The 21,431-nt window shown below is 29.0% G+C and overlaps 2 protein-coding genes and 1 non-coding gene across 3 annotated transcripts; all 3 read right to left on the minus strand.

Moving 5' to 3' along the window:
• Positions 1-814: 814 nt before the first annotated feature.
• LOC111679503 lies at positions 815-16,006 on the minus strand. The gene is made up of 5 exons (XM_046950426.1): positions 15,434-16,006; positions 9,134-9,225; positions 1,820-1,986; positions 1,551-1,745; positions 815-1,398 (listed from the first exon to the last, which is right to left on the minus strand). Exons 1-5 carry the CDS (start codon positions 15,501-15,503, stop codon positions 1,257-1,259), a joined length of 666 nt encoding a protein of 221 aa, XP_046806382.1. The 5' UTR covers positions 15,504-16,006; the 3' UTR covers positions 815-1,256.
• A 1,481-nt stretch (positions 16,007-17,487) lies between these two features.
• Positions 17,488-17,571, minus strand: Trnal-uaa. The gene has a single exon. It is a non-coding gene; the product is annotated as a tRNA-Leu (tRNA).
• Positions 17,572-17,828: 257 nt separating this feature from the next.
• Positions 17,829-21,084, minus strand: LOC111679504 (stress response protein NST1). Its single transcript, XM_023441084.2, has 5 exons — positions 20,591-21,084; positions 19,177-20,528; positions 18,717-19,107; positions 18,136-18,659; positions 17,829-18,078 (listed from the first exon to the last, which is right to left on the minus strand). The coding sequence occupies exons 1-5, from the start codon at positions 20,816-20,818 to the stop codon at positions 17,922-17,924; spliced, it is 2,652 nt and encodes an 883-aa protein (XP_023296852.2). The 5' UTR covers positions 20,819-21,084; the 3' UTR covers positions 17,829-17,921.
• Between the last annotated feature and the right edge of the window lie 347 nt (positions 21,085-21,431).

A 21,431-nucleotide genomic window follows, 5' to 3' on the forward strand; every position in this document is an offset into this window, starting at 1 on the left:
GACCGATTTTAACCATTTTTAATAGTCCAATAGGTGCAAATTTCAATAAGATATTTTTATACCCTTCACCTTCGTGAGAAGGTTATATATAAGTTTGTCATTCCGTTTATAATTTCTATAATATAATTTTCCGACCCTATAAAGTATATATATTCTGAATCCTTACAGATAGCGGAGTCGATTAAGTCATGTCCGTCTGTCTGTCTGCCTGTCTGTCTGTCTGTCTGTCTGTCTGTCCGTCTGTCTGTTTGTTGAAATCAGTTTTAAGAGGTCCCCAGATATCGGCGAGATCCGAATCTTAAATAATTCAGTTAGACATGCTTTCGAGAAGATCGCTATTTAAAATCAGCATAATCGGTCTATAAATAACGGAGATATGAGCAAAAATCCGAAACAACCTCTGAAAATTTCATCAAAAAAGCCACTTTTTTTTAATGCTTTGTTAAAAAAGCAACAACAACACTGTGAATTGGATAAAGATGTGCGTGTGGAGATGTATTTGGTTTTATTCAGCTGTGTATTTTTTTGTATGTTTAGATGCTATTCTGTTCTCACGAAGGTAAGTGGGTGTAACAAGAACAAGGAGATAAAGCAGTTTGATGGTGGTATTACAGTACAACGGTTAATATTTCTTTCTGCTACAGTTTATATTTCTTTGTGTGTATGTTATATGTGACATGTGTGTAGAGATACAAATTAATTAAAAACTGTTTTTTTTTAACATACTTGATGAAGGGTATATAAGATTCGTCACAGCCGAATATAGAAATATTACTTGTTAATATTAAAAAATTGAAAACTTATTTGTTTTTTCTTTTCTCACTTGCATTCTCTTACTTTTATTTATTTACAACTAAATTTTATTACAAAAATAATGTCATTTTTTCTGGATTAAAAATATATACAGATTAAAATACTGTCTGATTGGGCTAAAACATTTTTTTTTAAATATTAGTTAATAGAAAAAGCACCAATATAAAAATTATATCACAGCCCTGGACTTAATTTATAATACAAACTAATAACTAATAAAATAATAAGAAAAATATATGATTCCTTATAATAAAAAAAATAAAAATTACAATGAAAAGTATTAAAAAAAACAATTATTAAATCGAAATAAATTAAATTGTGAAAAAAAACTACTTAGAAAATCAATGGGAAATTTTTAGTGATTTGTTAATTTTTCTGTCGAAATTGTTACAATCTCAAAATAATTGCATTCTAAATCAAATGCAATTACTAATTGGCTCTAATTATAATTGTTGTTGACGTTGCTGCTGCAGTTGCTCTTGATACTGCTGCTGATGTTGAGCTACAACTGACGTTATAACATCTTGGGGCCAATAATCTTGATTATCACTCGTTACCAGCAATTCGCGCATGCCATAGCGTTGTCTGTATTGAGAAAGCAAAATACAAATATTAAAAAACAAATTAAATGTAATTATTTACAATTGCAAAACATTTGTTTTTTTTAACATTTAACAGTAGAAAGTTTAAAAAATTCTTTTGCAACTTATAAATATTTATGTTTATGAACAACGTACTCAATGTGACTGCGCCAAACTACTAGAGCGGCATATAAACCAATAGAAACCAAGGCCACTACCACCAATACAATGCTTAATATCAAATGACTAGTGGCTATAGCTTTATTAGCAGCACGTTCCTCTTCTGCGTCAGCGTTAACTTCGATATTTTCATTTATAAAATTATCCGTATTTAAGGTTATGGCAGGGCCTCTGAAATAAAATAGAAAGAGAGAGAGAATTACATTTATTTCTTAAATTTCATATTTATTTTCTCATTAGTGTACCTATAACGTTCTTCTAGTTCTACATCTTCTTTTTTCACTTCACCCGATTCCAAAATCTCAACATCATATTTTAAACTTGCAAAAATTGTGGATTTCTTTAAATCGGCCATCATATCTTCATCGCGATGTCTAAAGGGCGCATCTGATGTTTGTTCCGCTGAAGAATCCTGTAAAGAAAATAGGAACTTTTAAATAAATAAAACTCTAAAATTAAAGCTTGGACTGATTATGAGTCCAGTTGAGTTATATATTTTCAAAAGAAATTGTATCATTCTCAAATTCAAATAAAGAGTATGGTGATCTACTCAACTAGACCTGAAAAAACCGTATATGTTAAGTAAAATTTTACTGCCAAACACCTAGCAAAAAAAGAACTTCCAAAGAAGGAAAAAAGAAGTAGAATTTACTACATTTTAACACTGGATTGTCATAGGAGGGATGTCCTCTTTATTTTATTCCAAATTCACTATATCAGAAGACATTTTCAGGAAGTAATTTTTATGTTTTTGTTGGAGTTATAAGGAAGTGAAAGTGAAGTATTTTAGAATGCAACTAATTTGACTCAAAAAATATGAACATTAATGAATAAATTACATTCATTTATCAATTAACTCCAAAATAAAATTGGTTTAATTCATATATATCAAAATATACCTTCAATTAAAAAAATTTATTCTTTTCGCATGTTTGGAAGTCAATAAACATCACTTCCACAGAAGGTAAAAAAAATCATAGTGTTACTTTTGAAGTGGTGAGTAATTCGTTTTAATTTTGCTGGGTTTGTTTAAAAGGGAACAAAATATTTTCCGATAAGTTAAGGGCCTTTCAGACGATCACACTTTACATACGACAAGTCTAATCAAAAAGTTAAACAAGTAAGAAATTATAGTCGAGCGAGGCCGTCCATAATGTGATTTAGTTGCCATAATAAACCATTTAAGTTGAATTGTACCTTGCCCCAGATATACATACTTAAGCCGTTTGTTGTTGAATAAAATTGTGGACATTTAGGTGAAATTTTGATAGAGTCTTTTTATAAGGGCTAATGCCATATGAGGTCCTTTTATTACGGAATTCATGAGGGTCATCAAGTCTAGTATAGAACTTGTTTTTTTTGCAGCTTTTTGTCGAGATATGAGTATATTAAACATAATTATGAACTTAAAAGCCTAGGGGGCTAGGTGAAATAATGAACCGATGTTAAACATTTCAATAAACTTGTAGTTTGATTGCAAGGTTTACAAACCCTATTGGGGCTTTCGGTTGTACGGGGCTAAGTGAAATAATGGACCGATGTTAACCATTTTCTATAGGCTGAATTATCTCCAAAATTGCGACCCGTAGTTTGATAACAAGGTTTACTTGGACAGACGGACGGACATAGCTAAATCTACTAAGAAAATGATTCTCAGCCGATTGGTATACTTTAAGGTATAGGGTATAGGACCAGTATTATTGTGTGTTACAAACATCAGGACAAAGCCAACTAAAGTGGTAAAATAATGGAATTCCATCCGTATGACAAAAAAGAGAATAAAAGTATTTTTCGTGTTTACACGATTGGTATAAAACAATAATGAAGTAAGATGGAAATAACTGTTTCACTTTTTTTGTGAAACAGCTCTAGTCTGATGCGACATGCTTGTTTTTTGAATAACTTCAAAAAAAAGAATAGAGACATACGACTCCCAAATTTTCCATGCCTATTTTCTCTCAAGGTGTTATGGTTTGACCTGGAAAACTTTTGTTGAGAAACTTTTGATTTTGTGTGTGAGAGAAAAAGATGGATAATATTTCTTCTCTCTTTCTCTTATACACAAAAATCAAAAGTTTCCCAAAAAAAATTTCCTAGTGTGAACCAGGTCATTCATTACATATTGCGTGTGATCGTGTAAAACCGGCTTAAATGATAAAAAAATTAAAGTCTTTCGTTCAGCGATGCAGACCGGATTCAGCTTTTGTTGATTAAAACTTGATATGGTTATATCAACTAACATTTGATAAATAGATTTTTTGAAATAAGTGAGTCAATGAATAATAATAACAATATAGAATAAAAATGTATTAAGTTTTCATATCAATAACAACTGGTCGAATCAGTAAAAATACGCATATTTACACTGCAATTTAAGAATCTTACAGTAAATATTGTAATGTCTATGTATGTACGTGAAATTCCCACGGCAAACATGTGACAATACTATAAATGTCTGAATAACTCTGAAAAATCGTACGATCAACCATTTAAAGTAATTTGTATTGAATGAAAATAGTATGTCTCTTTTTTTTGTTTAAGGAAATTTAATCACGTTCTCTTTATATTTAAAAAAAATATATATAAAATTATGTTTATACAAATAAATAGTGAAAGTTGAAATTTGATTTTATATTTTTTGTTAATTTAAAATTAATAATACAGTTAGATTTGTTGTTTTGTTTTTTATAAAAAGAAAACTTAGAACGTTAAGTTTATTTGGATACGGCTTTAAATTAATTTATATATATTTTACATTAATTGAATTAGTTATTAATTTTTAAATACGATTTTTAGTTGAGCTTTAAATAAAAAACTTTACAAATCACATTTATTACCAAATTTACTTTTGTAATTAAATAACCATTTTAATATGTATGTTTTATTTACTTCCTTAATTATGAAATTTCCCGGAAACTCTCTTTGTTTATGTTTTACAAAAAAATATTGACAGCAGGGATGGAAAATTTAATACTATTTATTGCACTTTTGAACGTTGCAACGTTCTAAGGTAAAACCACGACATGATAAGTAGTTTTTCTAAATTATAAAGTTTTTTTTAAGACGGCTTCACACGAGTTCATATGTAATATGATTTGTCAAAATTTTGTGTACAAGAGTACGGATGACTCTCTTATTAAGCCGGCTTTACACGACCACACAAGTAATATGATCTGTCAAAATTGTGTACGGAATATTATGAATGGGAACGTCTAAATGCAATATGTAATAAAACTATCACACATTGAGAGAAAATACGGATGGAAAATTTGACAGTCGTATGACTCTCTTCATTATTTAAAATTAATTGTCCAAGCCTGATAATATATGTACCTTATACCACTATAGTGGAGAGAATATTATGTAACACCCAAAAATATTGGCCCCAACTTATAATCGAAATTGATTATTAAATCGAAATGTGAGGTCTTTCCTTTAAATAATTTTGGATTAGTGTTGTTGAGTAGCGGGCACCAAGAGAGGTATTCGATACTTAATTTGTAGAAAAGACGGTCTCTTATAATAACGGTAACGTTATTATAAGAGACCGATACCAATATGTATGTTTGTCGTGATAAGTAAGTGCCTATCAAGAAAATAATACTTTGTTCTATTTCCTTGGGAATTGGATCCTAATAATGTCGAATCAAAACAAAACAAAAAAAAACGAAATCTACCTCGTTGAAAAAGAAGAAGTCAATTGTAAAAAAAAATTATGAAAACTTTAATGTAAAACAACAATATTTATTTTTTTACTTCTCCATAATTTATACTAATCAATAAATCAAATATTTTAGAGCGGGTTTTTTGAGTTAGTGATGAAAAAATCACTTTGGTTAATCTAAAAGAAGTTTAATATAATGTTAACCAACAGTACAGTACCAAGGTATATTAATTTTATAAGGTAGAGTCATCGGCGAATTCAGAATACCGAGCGAATTGGTTATATTTTTTTTATATGTAGTTTGACATTGTGCCTGCACTTGAAGGCGAATTGGCTGTCAGGGAAAAATGTCAAAAACAGCTGACAAATAAATCAAAGCGAATTTTTGTTAAACAAAAAATGTTTATAAATTTGAATCTGTTTGTAATTTAATTTGATGTTTTTAAAAATAAAACTAATTTCGTGTAGTATTATTATTGGTTTTAAAACTTAAACGAATTTAACAGCATAAATTTAGTCTTTAATCACACAATTTCACTTTAATCACAAATTTGACATTAACAAAATGAAAACAAAGTTTGACATTTACAAAATGTAAACAAAGTTTGACATTAATTCTACACCACGGCGAAAAATGAACATAGTAGCAAAAAACGATCAGCTGTTCTGATAACACTACCTTATAATTAATATATCTTGTACAGTACATTTCATTAAACTTCGCAGTGTTGCCATAGAAAACGTCATTGTTTGCTATCAAAAACAATGCACGTTTTATGAAAAAGAAGAAGACAAATGTAAATATAATATGAAACATAATGAAAACTTTAATTTTAAGCAGACAAATGTATTTTGAAGTCTCTATAATCTGTACTAATTAATGAATAAAACAATTTAATGCTTATTATACCCTTCACCTTCGTGATATATAAGTTTGTCATTCCGTTTGTAATTTCTATAATATAATTTTTCGACCCTATAAAGTATATATATTCTGGATCCTTATAGATAGCGGAGTCGCTTAAGCCATGTCCGTACGTCTGTCTGTCTGTCCGTCTGTCTGTTTGTTGAAATCAGTTTTTAGAGGACCCCAGATATCGGCGAGATCCGAATCTTCAATAATTCTGTTAGACGTGCTTTCGAGAAGATCGCTATTTAAAATCAGCAAAATCGGTCTATAAATAACGGAGAAATGAGCAAAAATCAGAGACAACCTCTGAAAATTTCATAAAAAGCCACATTTTTTCATGCTTTGTTAAAAAAGCAACAACAACACTGTGAATTGGATAAAGATGTACATGTGCGTGTGGAGATGTATTTGGTTTTATTCAGCTGTGTATTTTTTTGTATGTTTAGATGCTGTTCTGTTCTCACGAAGGTGAAGGGTATAACAAGAACAAGGAGATAAAGCAGTAACATGTATGCTCATATTTGTTTGAGGGTGGTAATACAGTTTGACGGTGGTATTACAGTACAACGGGTAATATTTCTTTCTGCTACAGTTTATTTTTGTTTGTGTGTATGTTATGTGTGACATGTGTGCAGAGATACAAAATAAATAAAAACTGTTTTTCGAAACATACTTGGTGAAGGGTATATAAGATTCAGCACAGCCGAATATAGAAATATTACTTGTTTTTATAATGTTTTTTTTTTACATCAGCTGTTTAAACTCAAGTTTAAACTACCTTCTCAAGTAGTCAAAAACTACTTTTAAGGATTAATTTTAATTTAATCGCTAATAGTTTATATAAAGTTTGGCCCCTAATGTAGAGTGTTTAAAATTAATCGTTTAGTAAAAGCCTCTGATAATATTTACTATTTAAATATTTATTTTAACACAAAATTGCAAAATTCACATTTAAAGATAATAATATATTTATTTACTCTTATTTAGTTATCTTAAAAAAATCGGGGCCATTCTAATATAAACATGTTTTAATTCTCATAATTGTTTTCTTGATAATGATCTTGTTTTGGAATACATTTTTCGTAGAAGTAAAAAATAAAATAAATAATATCTTTATTATTTAAAAACGATTTATGTTTGTTAAGATATTTTCAAAACAAAAACTTTTACAAAATATATATATTTTCAAGCAACAACAATAAAAATAAATTCATTAATAAATTTATAATAGAATATAAAGCACCTTATTCTTAACAAATTTATGTACTATTTTCTATAGAAGACTATATATTATATAAATTCAGATAAAGTAGAAATCGTGACTTTAATAAAAAAAATATAAATTTTATTTATTTGAATTTCTTTCAATGACATCAATTATTATATTATTTGTAGCAAAATAAATGTGCAACTCATATTTTTACCTGCTTAAATTTAAGCTAAACATTTTTGAAAACAAATAAATAAAAACAAAAAAATAACGTATATTTTTTAAAACAAATATTTATTTAGAGATTCCCTCACAGACTAGAATAGTTTTTATTTCGTTTATCTTTGCTACCGATTTATGATTCAATATGGCAAAAACACCTCCCTCCTGAAAAGAACTAAATTTTCCATATTTGTGAAAAAAAAAATAAAATTTCGTCATTAATTTAAATTGTATTTATTTAAATTCATTGGAATTTTTATTATGTGATATTATTCTTAAATACTGTGAAACTAAATTCAGGTGTAAATCACTTTTGTAAAATACCTCAAATATTAATGAGTCATACACATGTTATTTGCGGTTTTAAAAATTAATACAAATATACGTTTTATTATAAACGTACGCAAATATTGTCTGTAAAGAAGGATGTATTATTAATAATATTTATTTAAAGTATTTTTGATCTTTTAAGGAAGTTGCAAGAAGTGTGCCAAAATTGATTTAAACGTACATATACAAACGATGATTTTAAGTTTTATACTTTAACAAATATTTGTATTTTAACAAAAAAATTTATATTATTACATTTTTAAAACAAAGCCTTCAAACGCTTTAAGATCTTATCTGGATTGTATGTGATTTAAACAAGAATTATATGTATTTAAAAATTCTTTGATATTTTTCATTATAAATTTTAATTTTTATTAATATATCGTTATAATTAACCATTGTCATGTATATGATAAATCAGGTCAATCAATTTTTTAACCCAGAGACTAAAGCTCTACGAAAGTATATGTATCGGGCCTCAGAATCGAATCGAACAACACTTTTTTATAATTTTTTAGGGCTTTATACAGTGCGAAGATATCCGAATTTATCACTTTGTTATGACATCTTATGGCTCAATGTGTTAACTTTAAAATGAAGATTTATGCTCTGTTATATCTTCTTTCTTTTTCGAGATATTTTAATCTAAGGCATGAAACTATCATAAATTAACAAAAATAATTATACTCAACACCACTATAATATTGGGTATATTGGGTTTGTGCTGATGTTTGAAACGCACAATAATATTGGTCCCATACCCCTTTTAAAGTATACCAATCGGCTCAAAATCGTTTTTTGAGTCGATTTAGCTATGTCCGTCCGTCTGTGCGTCCATGTAAACCTTGTTATCAAACTACATGTAGACATTTTGAAGATAATTCAATGAAATTTGGTACATGATCTTCTTTTGATCCACAGCCTATTGAAGATAGTTAAGATCGGTCCATAATTTCACCTAGCCCCCATACAACTGAACCCCCGAATAGGGCCTGTAAACCTTGTAATCATATTACAACTTGCAATTTTGGAGATAATTCAATGAAATTTGGCACATGATATTTTAGGGTACCGTAGACGAAGCTTTGGGTATTATATCCCTGGAAATTAGTCAACTTTTTTACATACTTTCGAATTTTAGAAACATACATATAACCGAATATAGTCTCGAAGAGTTTTTCTTTACAAAAGAATAAATATTTTGATTCATTTCTTAAACTTACCCTTAATATGGAGTTATTTTTATTAAGCTCATCAATTTCTTCCAAACTCTCAATAATTTCATCATCCCTGACTATAGTTGGACCAGCCAGAGCTGAAAAATAAATGAAATTTTATTTTAATATAATTAAATAAAATTCTATATAAATCAATATAAAGAAAATCCCCTAACATATTCTGAAAAAACAAATAATTTTTATTGGTTTTGAATTGGAATCAATTGGGTAAAACGGCCATATTTTTTTATTGCTTAAAAAGTTATTGACGTTACAAAATTCACTGAAAATTAATTATCATAAAACATTAATAATTTTCTTTGAATTTTTTTTGAAAACAAAATTTTATTAATTCAAATTTAATTTTATTTTGGGTTTATTTTTAATGCAATTAACATTAGTTCATTTGAAAAAAGTTTATTGCAATATTATAAGAAAAAATTATTTTATTAATCTTAATAAATTTTGTATAAATCGGAATAATAGCAATAATTTTAAAACATCATTTTATTTCAGGTTGATCTTTATGAAGAAAATAAACTTTATTTAAGTATAAATGAATCCTGCTTTATGAAGAAAAGCCTTATTTAAAATGTGCTTATAAAAGGTTCCAGTTTCAGTAAAATATCGGTCAAACGTGGTACATCGAACGATATATGGGAGAATCATAGAATGGGACCTTAGTCTGAGTGGCTTGATTAATGCCGGATTAAACCAATTACACTTCAATAATCTGTTGGAAGTTCTTGGATATGCCAGAGAAAGAAATTGTCTGAAACTGTTTGTCACTTATTTCAGATAGTAGAAAAAGGGTTGTTGAGCAAATTTACTAAATTAAAGGGTTTTTGAGTTGGTAATCAAACGCCAATTATTAATCAGATTAGTTAATCTAGAAATAAATTTAGTCTGATGTTTGTCCCTTTTTTTGGGTTTTAATTAGGATGGCGGAGCATAAAGCACTCATATTGCCAGGTTGTCACACGTTTGTCCAGAGTCCTTATAATTTATACTAATTCATAAATTAAACATTATAATGTTTATTTTAAGAAAAATTGTATTTTTTTTTCTTTGGCATTAGTTGTTTACACTTTTGCATTTCTTGCACAAATTTAAACCATCTCCATTGGACGCTTAAACTAGCAAACAAAATTAGCTGATTGAGCTGATTCCTAAATATTGACCCTTAGAATTTATTCAACAGAAAATAATAATGCCCATTCGTTCCTTTATTATCTATATATCTCTCACGTTGGAACAAATTTCTGTAATTTTGTATAAAAATATTATCATTTAGAACTTTTTTTTGGGGTTTTAATTAGGATGGCGGTGCATTAAGCACTCATATTGCCAGGTTATCACACGTTGTCCAGAGAAAACCCCACTAACCGACCTATACCTTCATATAGGAAGTTGGAGCATCCGGACTTGATTTCATCAAAAGTATTAATGGTCTCCACCAGAAAAAAGTTCTAGAGTTTTAATGGTCTCCACCAGTTTATATTTGAGTTTAAATGGTCTCCACCAGGTTATATCGTGAGTATTTTATGGTCTCCACCAGTTAAAAACGTTTGAGTATTCTATGGTCTCCACCAATAAAACATAACCTCACTTGAGGTGATACGAAAGCACGAGGTTAATGTAGACAACATATAACTTTGAACAGTTATATGAAGTAATACACTACACCAGTGCGAGCGAGACGCAAAACTGTCGAAAGCCAGGCAACAAACACAAGCCTGAACGCGTTTAAGAAATAATCGCGATGACCCGAGAGTTGTTCCCCAACTCAGACCTAAATTACGACTGTTTGTCCCTTTTGATGTTTTTGAGTACAAGATTAAAATAAGCAGTGTTGCCATACAAAAAGAACAGAAAACGTCACTTTTTGTTATCAAAACGATGCATGTTTTATAAAAAAAGAAGAAGACAATTGTATATGTAATATGAAAATTAAAGAAAACTTAAATTTAAAACAAAAAAATTTATTGTAAAGTTCTTATAATTTATACTAACTAATAAATTAAACATTTTAATGTTTATTTTAAGAAAAATTGTATTTATTTTCTTTGGCATTAGTTGTTTACAATTTTGCATTTCTTGCTCAAGTTTAAACCATCTCCATTGGACGCTTTAACTAGCAAACAAAATTAGCTGATTGAGTATTTAAAAACAACTTTCGAGGTTTAATTTTAATCCCTAATTCTTCACCTAAAGATTGGCCCTTAGAATTTATTCAACAGAAAATAATAATGCCCATTCGTTCCTTTATTATCCGTATATCTCTCACGTTGAAACAAATTTCTGTAATTTTGTATAAAAATATTATCATTTTGATCTAACTTAGTGATAACAAAACACTTTCTCTAGAAATTTGACTTAGTAAATTTAAAATTTAAACATGCATTTATAAAAATGCTTATATGGAGAAAAAATAATATTAAACAAATTGTTATCTATTTTATTATGCATAATTAAACCAAAAAATAAAACAAGTAACCAAAAAACCAGATGTTATTTGAATATAATAATAAGAAATTAATATTCAATTTTATTGGAAATTTTTTTTGAAATTTGTTTTTTACATATAAAGAAGCAGTGGTTTATTTTTTATGGGTCAATTTAATGCAAATCGGATTTTCTTTAACAAAAAAAGAAAAAATCAATTCAAATTTGTTATTTGATTTATGATTTATTTTGAAAAATACCAACACCTGTTGCATACAAAAAACAATTTTATGGTCACATTTCTTTATTTTTTAAATAAAAAAAGAAACGTTTAAACTAAATTGAATACACTTTGTGGTTTTTACCTAATGATGAACATAAATTATTGACTACTGTTTTTATAATACGTAAAGATTTTGGAATACGTAGTTAAATAGGTATTCTTTAGATTTTTTATGACTTTTTAAATATTCAAATGAAAAACCTATATTATATTAAGTGACTCATTTTTATTGTGGATATATTTTGTGTTATTTGGTCTGTGGTGGTAAGTTTAAGAATATAGACACAATCATTTATACAATTATCGTTATCAGAAAATATTATGCGTCTTCTTTGCTTAAATTAATTTAATTTAAGCGATGAATCAAATGTTTTTTCTTTTAATTAATTTAACCAAGATTTAAATTGTGTTCTTTATTAGTTAAACACAAAGAACTGCAGAATGAAGTTTATAGTATTTTATTTATAATTAAAATACTTAATAAGTTCAAAATGTCATTAAACTATTTAATGGTTAAATTATTTTTTTAAATGTCATTGCAAATTTCACTTCATTTAGAGCGGGTTTTTCCGATAAAGATAATCTACATTCATTTTTATACCCTACACCACTATAGTGGGGAGGGTATTATACGTTTGTGCTGATGTTTGTAACATACAAAAATATTGGTCCAATACCCACCTTAAAGTATACCGATCGATTCAGAATCATTTTTTGAGTCGATTAAGACATGTCCGTCCGTCCGTCTGTCCGGCTGGCTGGCTGTACATGTAAACCTTGTGCGCAAGGTACAGGCCGCAATTTTCAAGATAATTTGATGAAATTTGGAACGAAGCCTATTGAAAATTGTTGAAATCGGCCCATTATTTCACCTAGCCCCCATACAACCGTACCTCCCGATTTGAACCTTTTCTGCCATAATTACGTAAAATATTTTATTATCTCTCTAAAAATTGGCACAAATAAGTGCTAATTCGGCCCTTATTTGACTCTAGCCACCATACAAACCCACTTTCAAAAAATGTCTTAAACGTCTAAAATTGACCTGTAACCATTTTTATCGCTCAACTCAACAAAACTAACTGTTATTTAAAAATATATCCTTTTCTCAAATTTCCCGAGGATCGACCCATATTTGACCTATATAAAGCCTCATTTAGAAATTTTTAGTTTTTTTTTTCAATAAATTGCTTAAATATTTTGGAATAATATTCAACATACTCATGGTGTAGGGTATTATATGCTCGGCCATGCCCGACTATACTTTACTACTTGTTTAAACCTAGTTTAATCAATGTTTTGTGTTTTTAATTAATCAGTAACGTTACTTACTATCTTAGTTTAACTGAGTGTAATTGGCCAATTAAAACTATGTTATAAGTGAGAAAACACAATCAACGAAAACTGTAAAATAATGAATTTGGAAGAAGTAAAACTTATTATATTAACTAAATTGTAATTTTCTGATTTCTTTTATCAATTTTATTATTATTTTATATGTTTATTTTTTTATTTTCTAAAATTTTACATTTTACAAAAGTGATATTTGCAAAAAACAGCTGTTCATTGTTTATGTATTTAACTGAAAAGTTGGCAATACTAAATAAGTTAACTGGTCCTATATCCATTACTGATAAACACAATCATCGGTTAAAGTACGCCTAAAATAGTTTCAAGTTTAATCTAACAGCAAGTTAAACCTAGTTTAACTGAGCCCTATTATCCTAGTTTAACAGAGTGTAATTGGTTAATTGAACCTAAGTTATAAGTGAGAAAACACAATCAACGAAAACTATTAAATAATGAATTCGGGAGAAGGAAAACTTAATATATTAGGTAAATATTAATTTTCTTTCTGATTTGTCTTATCAATTTTATTATTTTTTTAAATGTTTATTTTAATTTTTTCTAAAAATTTTCATTGTTCGTTTTTTATGTTATTGACTGAAAAGTTGGCAATACTAACAAAATTCTAGATTCATAACTGAAAAAAATCAATCTTCGGTTAAAGTCCACCTAAATTTGTTCCGAGTTTAATTTAACAGCAAATTAAACCTAGTTTAACTGAGTAGTAAGAAACTTGCTCTTAGAGAGCTTATGTACCTGATATAAAGGGTGAGATATTGGAGGTCGTTCGATGCAACAAAGACTGAATTGTAAACATGGATGAGGAGATCTTATACGATCACTTGAAATACTGGAACAGTTCGTACCAGAGGACGATAGCCTCCTCAGAACTAGCAAGAACGAATGAGTGCGCACACAGGTTTAGTGGCAAAATTGGACTAACAAATTTAGGACTCAGGATTTTGTAGAGATTATATCAAAATATTAAGGATCTACTATTACCCTGATACTGTTAAAGACCACTTCACACGATTACACTTTACGTACGTAAAGTCTAATGAAAAAGTAAAATGAAATTTTATCCGTGTAACAAAATAGAGAATAAAAGTCGTATGGTTTATATTTTTTGTGTTTACACGATTGGTACAAAACAATAACAAGGTAAGATGGAAACAGCTGATTCTCTTTTTTGGTATGTGTTTAAATAAAAATACATCCCTGATCTAATGCGACCTGCTTGTTTTTTGAATCATTTCAAAAAATGAAAAGAGCCATACGACTGTAAAATTTTCTATCCGTATTATCTCTCAATGTGTGATGGTTTCATTACATATTGCGTTTAGACGATCCCATCCGTACTCTACTAGACAAAATTTAGACAGATCATATTACTTGTGTGATCGTGTAAAGCCAGCTTAAGTGAGATCTTCATAATGCTGCGAAAGTCGAGAAAAAATCTCAATTACATAGAGCTACCCAGCAAAAACTTAAATTGAAAAGAAATCAGTTAAAAAGCTAAAAAAACATATTTTCACTAGTTCTTCATTGTGATGACATTGTCAAATAACTACTTAAAAAAGTACTTACAAACAAGAAGTTTAAATGTTGTTTAGTTTTAAAAACAAAGAAAAATCTTTACACAAAATACGAACCTGGCCATTATGTTCGTTAGTTCGCTTTTCTTCTGATTTTTACACAGAAAAGAAATTTTCTTTTTGTGTGTGTGAAAAGTAAGTGGTTATGTAAGTACAAGTCAATAATGAGTTTTTACTTGCTAAGTAAACCAGTGACGATTATCTTAAACTCCTTTAATAGCTTGAAATAATTATAAAGAATTAAACAGCAAGCACTTTTTTCATCCAAATTCAACCTTTGACAATTCCAATTTTATTGCAACTTTAACATAGTTTATGGTCAACATTTCTTTTTAAATTACAATAAAGAAAAAAGCACTATTTTAATGATACTACAATCCATTTATTTTAAAATTTAACAATCCTTGTTTCCAGTTAACACCAAAAACATATAAAAAACTCAACTTTATGGATAAAATAAAAGGCAATGGACAAAGCCATTTTTAACTCTAGTCAATTTTAATCACTAACAGTAAGAAACAAGACTTTTAACGGCAAAAAAAAGTTGAATAATTTATGAGCGAAATCGATAGTGGCAAAAAAAAAAACTCAAATAAACAAATAAAAACCTGAAAAAATACAAAAACAAAAACTTACCAAGATCAGCCAAAACGATAAATGAGAATAAAAATAGTAAAATATGCCATTTAAAAGATTTTGACGACATTTTGTGTAGATTTTTTTGTAACAAATAATGTAGTTTTTATATAGAAACTTAAGAGAACACAGGAATATTTTTACAATTTTATACCAGTTTTTTTATTATTTTTTAACAATAGACTTGACAAGATAAGGCGTTTAGAAACACACGTACGATATTTTATCAATGTTGGTGGTTAAGCAATTGATTTTTTTTTTATATTTTTATCAATAACTTTTTTTTGCACCAGAATATAAATTTTTAATGATAACAAATATGTATTAACTTGTTTCTTATATACTGGTATTAAAATGTTCAATTTTAAAACACTTTGACAGTAGGAAAAAACGCCATAAATTAACAGCTTTTCTAATATTTATTTCAGTTGAATAAAATAAACAACAAATACCGCAACAAATGTGTAAATAATATTTTACGAATTTTATTTATGAAAACTTAATGCCAGCGAATCGCTTTATGCCGTAAATATTTTTTGAAGCAACCGTTACGATCGAAAATCTAAAGACAACTGTTTTTTGTTTTTTTTTTTCGAAATGTGGGCTTGAGAATTTGAGAGTGAGTATTGGTTGGCGCGCTGCACTTAAACTTGAATGTAAATAACAATGATATTTAGCCAACAACATTTGTTGTGTTACCAGTTTTGCTCATTCTCTTTAAATGTAGTAGTTAAAAGGTGAGATAAAATAGTACAGTATTATTCGAAATATTAGCAATTCAATGTTTAAGTTTTCTTTTCATTGTTGAGAAATTTATTTCATTACACCCTACACCACTATAGAGAGGAGGGTATTATGCGTTTGTGCAGAAGTTTGCAACACCCAAAAATATTGGCGCTAGACCCACCTTAAAGTATAGGCTCAGAATCACTTTCTGAGTCGATTTAGCTGTGTCCGTCTGTCTGTGTGTCCATGTAAACCTTGTGCGCACGCTACAGGTCGCAATTTTCAAGATAATTTGATGAAATTTGGCACATACTCTTTTTTTTTGGTTCAAGGACGAACGCTATTGAAAATGGTTGAAATCGGTCCATTATTTCTCCTAGCCCCCATGCAACCGTACCCCCGAATCGGACCTTTAGGCTCACAATTACGTTAAATGTTTTATAATGTCAACAAAAATCAGCAAAAATTAGTTTTATAGAACAATAAATGACAATACTAATTTTTATAGTGATCGGGCCTCATTTGACCCTAGACCCCATACAAACTCCCCTTCAAAAATGACTTGAAGGTCAAAATTAACTTATAATTACTAATAGAACGATCAAAATCTACATAAATGACTTTGAAGTAGACGTAAATTCATCTACCAAAATTTATAAGGATAGGCCCACATTTACCCCTTCTCCCCTATGTGCCCTCTTGTAGAAAATCTATTTTTTGTCAACAATAAGTAAAAAATTTCACAATAAAACAAATAAAATGCTTTATATAAAAAAATCCATAATTTTAACATACTGACTGGTGTACGGTATCATATGGTCGGCAATGTCCGATAATAAATTCATACTTGTTGTATCATACAGAAAGAATTAAATCCCGGTTCTGCATAGTTTGAATTAGGGTCCAACTCTTGTTTGGACTGGTGTCATCTCAGGAACTGCTCCGGACTTAACCACCATCGAGAGTGGTCGGAAAAATTTCGTCACCCCATGCTGCTTACAACAACAATAACGTGGACAAGATGGGAATAGAGGTACTAGTAAGACCAAACCAAAACCTGTATCGGTCCAAAAATTAACATATTTCGCATATGAGGACAACTTTTTAAAATCAATTAAACTGTCATAGTCCCATTAACTGTGCATAAACAAATTACTGAGCGTAAGTTGTTTATCGGGAGAAAATGTGTATTTTTTGAATATATTCAAGAATATATATAAGTATTATAAAATGTTTTCTTTTTATTAAGTTATGGCTTTTTTAATATATCTTTTTTAAATCAATTGACAAAAATTATACAGAAAATATATATGCAAAAAAAGATCAATTGTCAGGTGTGGGGTTCGAACCCACGCTCCCTCTCGGGAACCAGAGCTTAAATCTGGCGCCTTAGACCGCTCGGCCAACCTGACTTGTTAACGTATTAGCGACAAAATGTATATATAAGCCATACAGGTGGCAACATAGTACATCAAATTAATAAAAAAAGTATTACCAACTTACTAAATATGTTGACTACAGATGACATCTATAGTCAAAGTTTTGCAAGACAACATATATCCATTCAAATTAGTGATGATAAATTATCGATAGCTAATGATTTTTCGATTGTCTTGTTTTTATTTACTTATAGTTTTCCTTCCGTTTTGTTTAAAAGTTATTGTTTATTAATGGTTTTTATTTTTTAAAATTTTCAATTTATATATAAATTTATTAAAAATCTGTTATAAAGTTTTATTTTCATAATATATAAATATTATTTTTACATAAAATTCAAATCATCTCGGTTTGGTGTGTAGTCAGGTAAAAGTTCCCAAATTTTAAGACGCCATCTTTGTCTCCTTTCCTCGGTTTCCTTTTCGAGTTGTAATATTTGTGGCAACCTTTGCCAACAATCCAATACTTTCCATTTTAGATGCCTGCAAGCAATTATTAGTTTGAAATAAGATAACTAAAAACAAACACTTTTCACCCACCATTCATGATGCGACACGGCCTGTTTCATTTTAGTCTCCTCAACCATTTGCATTCGTTTCGAATATGTCCACCATTGACGGAACATGCTTTCGGTCAATTTGAATTCATGATAGTCAACGGCAACATTAAATTTACTACGTTCTTCGTAGACATATTGCAACCAAATCTGTAGATATTGACGTTTTAAAATTTTCTCATATAATTCATCTGCCTTTTGATTGCGTCTAGCTTTAAGTATACGATATAAACTAAACCAGGCTTGAAAATAGGTTTTCTTGTATAACGAACGTCTAAGTTCTTCACATTTCTTAAGATTATCTCTTTTGCGTTGCAGCAGTCGTTTAAAAGACTCCATGCCAATGCGTTTAAGCAAGTTGCGTTTGTAGAATTCTTGTGCCTTACGTTGATTTTCTAAGTACTTCTGCCGTTCACGTTCTTTAATGATTTTAGCCATTTTCTCTTGGCGTCGTTTTTCTCTTAAGGCTTCTATACGCAATCGTTTAGCTTCTTCATCTTCTTGACGCTATAAATGAAATGTAAATTATTATTTATTTAGAGTATGTTTGGAAAAAACAATTACTTTGGCTTCTTCTAGAGCTAGTTTTTGAGCCTCTCTTTCGGCTTCCTGTTGTAGTCTTCTTTGTTTAGCTTGTTCATGACGTATACTTCGTTCCAAAGCCCTTTCTTGCATATTTTGCAAGAATTTCGGCATTAGAAGTGCTTTACCCTGTAGTTTATTCAAATTATCATCTTCCTCATCCTTTAGATTACCTATTAATTGTAAACATTTCGCCTTGGCCTTAGATTTGGGATCACCTGATCGTATAACGGATTTTAATTCATTCTTCAATTCCTGACGTGCCTCTTTAGCTTCCTCAGACAATTTGTGTAGCTTTAGTTCCATTATTATACGTTCCTGACGCTCCAACTTTAGACGTTGTAAATCTATGATATCTTGTTGTACTTTAATTCTGTAAATATTACAGTTAATGTTAATAACAGCAAATTATTTTTACATTATTTTGGTTCTTGACACTTACTTGTTTTGATATTTCTTATTTACTTTAACATTTTCTAATGTGTCCTTTTTCCCAACACATTTCTTATGATCATTTTCGGATGTGGATTCACTTTCTGTTTTCTGACTATGTTTCAAACGTGTTTTTTCTATGCGTATTTTGTCTAAGAAAATATTTATCTTTTTAACACGATCTGCTCTTCCATCTACATGTTCCCTTTCAATTTTTTCAATGTTAGTATAATGAATCCATTTTAGAAAATATTTACGCATTATAGAGGTATTGTTGTGGTTACAAGTTTGAAATAAATTTTCTATAATATTTGATTTTTCATTATGTGAATATGTGTTATCTTCTAATTCCTTAGAAGAGCTTTCTGAAGTAATTACGTTTTCATTTTCTTCTTCTGAAGATTTGACATAATGAGTTGTCTTACCAGTAACTATTAAATCACCGGTTTCACTTTTAGCATTGTGTAGAGAATATCCATTTAAAATTAAATTGTTTTCTGAATTATTTTCCTCCAATATATTTTCTAATTTAAACTCTTCTTCCATTTCTAATTCTTTTAAGGCCTCTTCAGCTAAATCCGATATTACTGAATCTATACCATCGCTAGTATTTGAACATACAGAAGATTCTCTTTTAAGCTGACAAACGTTAATGTCATTGTCAAATCTAACGCATCTTAAGTGTGGAACATTTTGTTCTTCTATTACCTCCCTTAATGGCTTTAAAATCTCGTCTGTATTAGCCAATGGACTGGGTGTTCGTTGACAGTTCTCTTCTGTTATAATTTGAGAATTCAGATCGAATATTTCATTATTCAAATTTAATTCATTCATTCTTTCAGCCATAAAATCTATAATATTTTCTTCTGGTTTCACTCCATTATTCTTTTGACTATCCATTGCTAATAACAGTTCTTTTTCTTCTAATAAATTTGCTACTTCTGTTCCTATTATCTCATTGTTCCTATTATTTTCCAGTGTACTCTCTTCCATTTCCAGCGTATTGTTTTTTCTTTCTCTAAAGTCTTTATCTTCCATCAAGTTGACATGTTTTTCTAATTCATCTGCAAATAAGTCATGAACTTCCTGTAATGCATCTAAGGGTGTATTATAAAAATCTTCTATATGTTTATGAGAAGATTCCAAACTTTTTATAATCTCCGTATTATCGATTAACAAAGAGTGCAACTTTTTCTCAGGCACTCTGTTCTGCTTATGTTGCTTTTGCAAATGCATACGAAATTGATTTAATTGATTCTCTATATAATGATCTTCGACAGCAATATTGTGCTCCTTGCACTGTTGCAAATTCTTAGCGTAGGCAACCGTTGCTAGGGGTAATTTTCTAGGTATCTTTTTAAACTAAAAGATGGAATGTTTTTTATATATATATTAAAAATTAATTTGAATTTATATTTTCATACCATTTCATGTCTTAGATTCATTACTAAGACAGGATCAAGATTTGATTGGCTGCTGTTGTCACCTTTCATTATATTTTGTTGGTGTCGTCCGATGTAGTCAATTTCTATGAACTTTTTTACAGCATCTGATTTTAAATTAGTTGAAATATTGCTGCAATGCCGTTTACGTATGCGATCCCATCGTGTATCCTTATTGTTGGATGATTTTTCACGTTTCGGATGTGTCATTTTAAATTATTAACAAATTGTATACAATTTTAATTAATTTGTATTATTATTCACGTCAATGTATTAAAGAAACAAATAAACAACTTGTTTATATAAATTAGTATTTTCACGTAGTCAAGGATACTTTGTTTCGTTGAATTTACTTGTTTAAATAAAGGGGTGATTTGCTTACAATGTAATATAAATTCTTCAATATATTATGCATTTGTTTATTATGGTCCTTTCAAATAATACAAGACTAGCATACCCTGGGTGCTTCGCTACCCTAACTATGTCCAATATCGTAAAAATATCAAAATGTACCATCGGAAAAACGAAAAAGCACAAAGATCTCTTTCAATAAATTCTCATTTAATAAGGACCGTGTGTTCCGGTTAACCATTATAAAGAATCTATTTGAATAATAGAAAAGTACCAAATAGTTCCTACTTACAGAATATTATTCAGTCAAGACCATGTATGTTAAAATTAATGTTCCTATGTTGAATATTTTAGAAAATTTAAAGAGTACAATTTATGAGATAAAAAGTACTAAAAAGTTGTCTCTTAAAGGATCTTATTCAATGAGGACCGTGTATGTTTAATAATCATGTGTTTTCAGTTCATATTAAAG

Source organism: Lucilia cuprina, chromosome 4, assembly GCF_022045245.1.
Source record: "Lucilia cuprina isolate Lc7/37 chromosome 4, ASM2204524v1, whole genome shotgun sequence".
Taxonomy (NCBI): domain Eukaryota; kingdom Metazoa; phylum Arthropoda; class Insecta; order Diptera; family Calliphoridae; genus Lucilia; species Lucilia cuprina.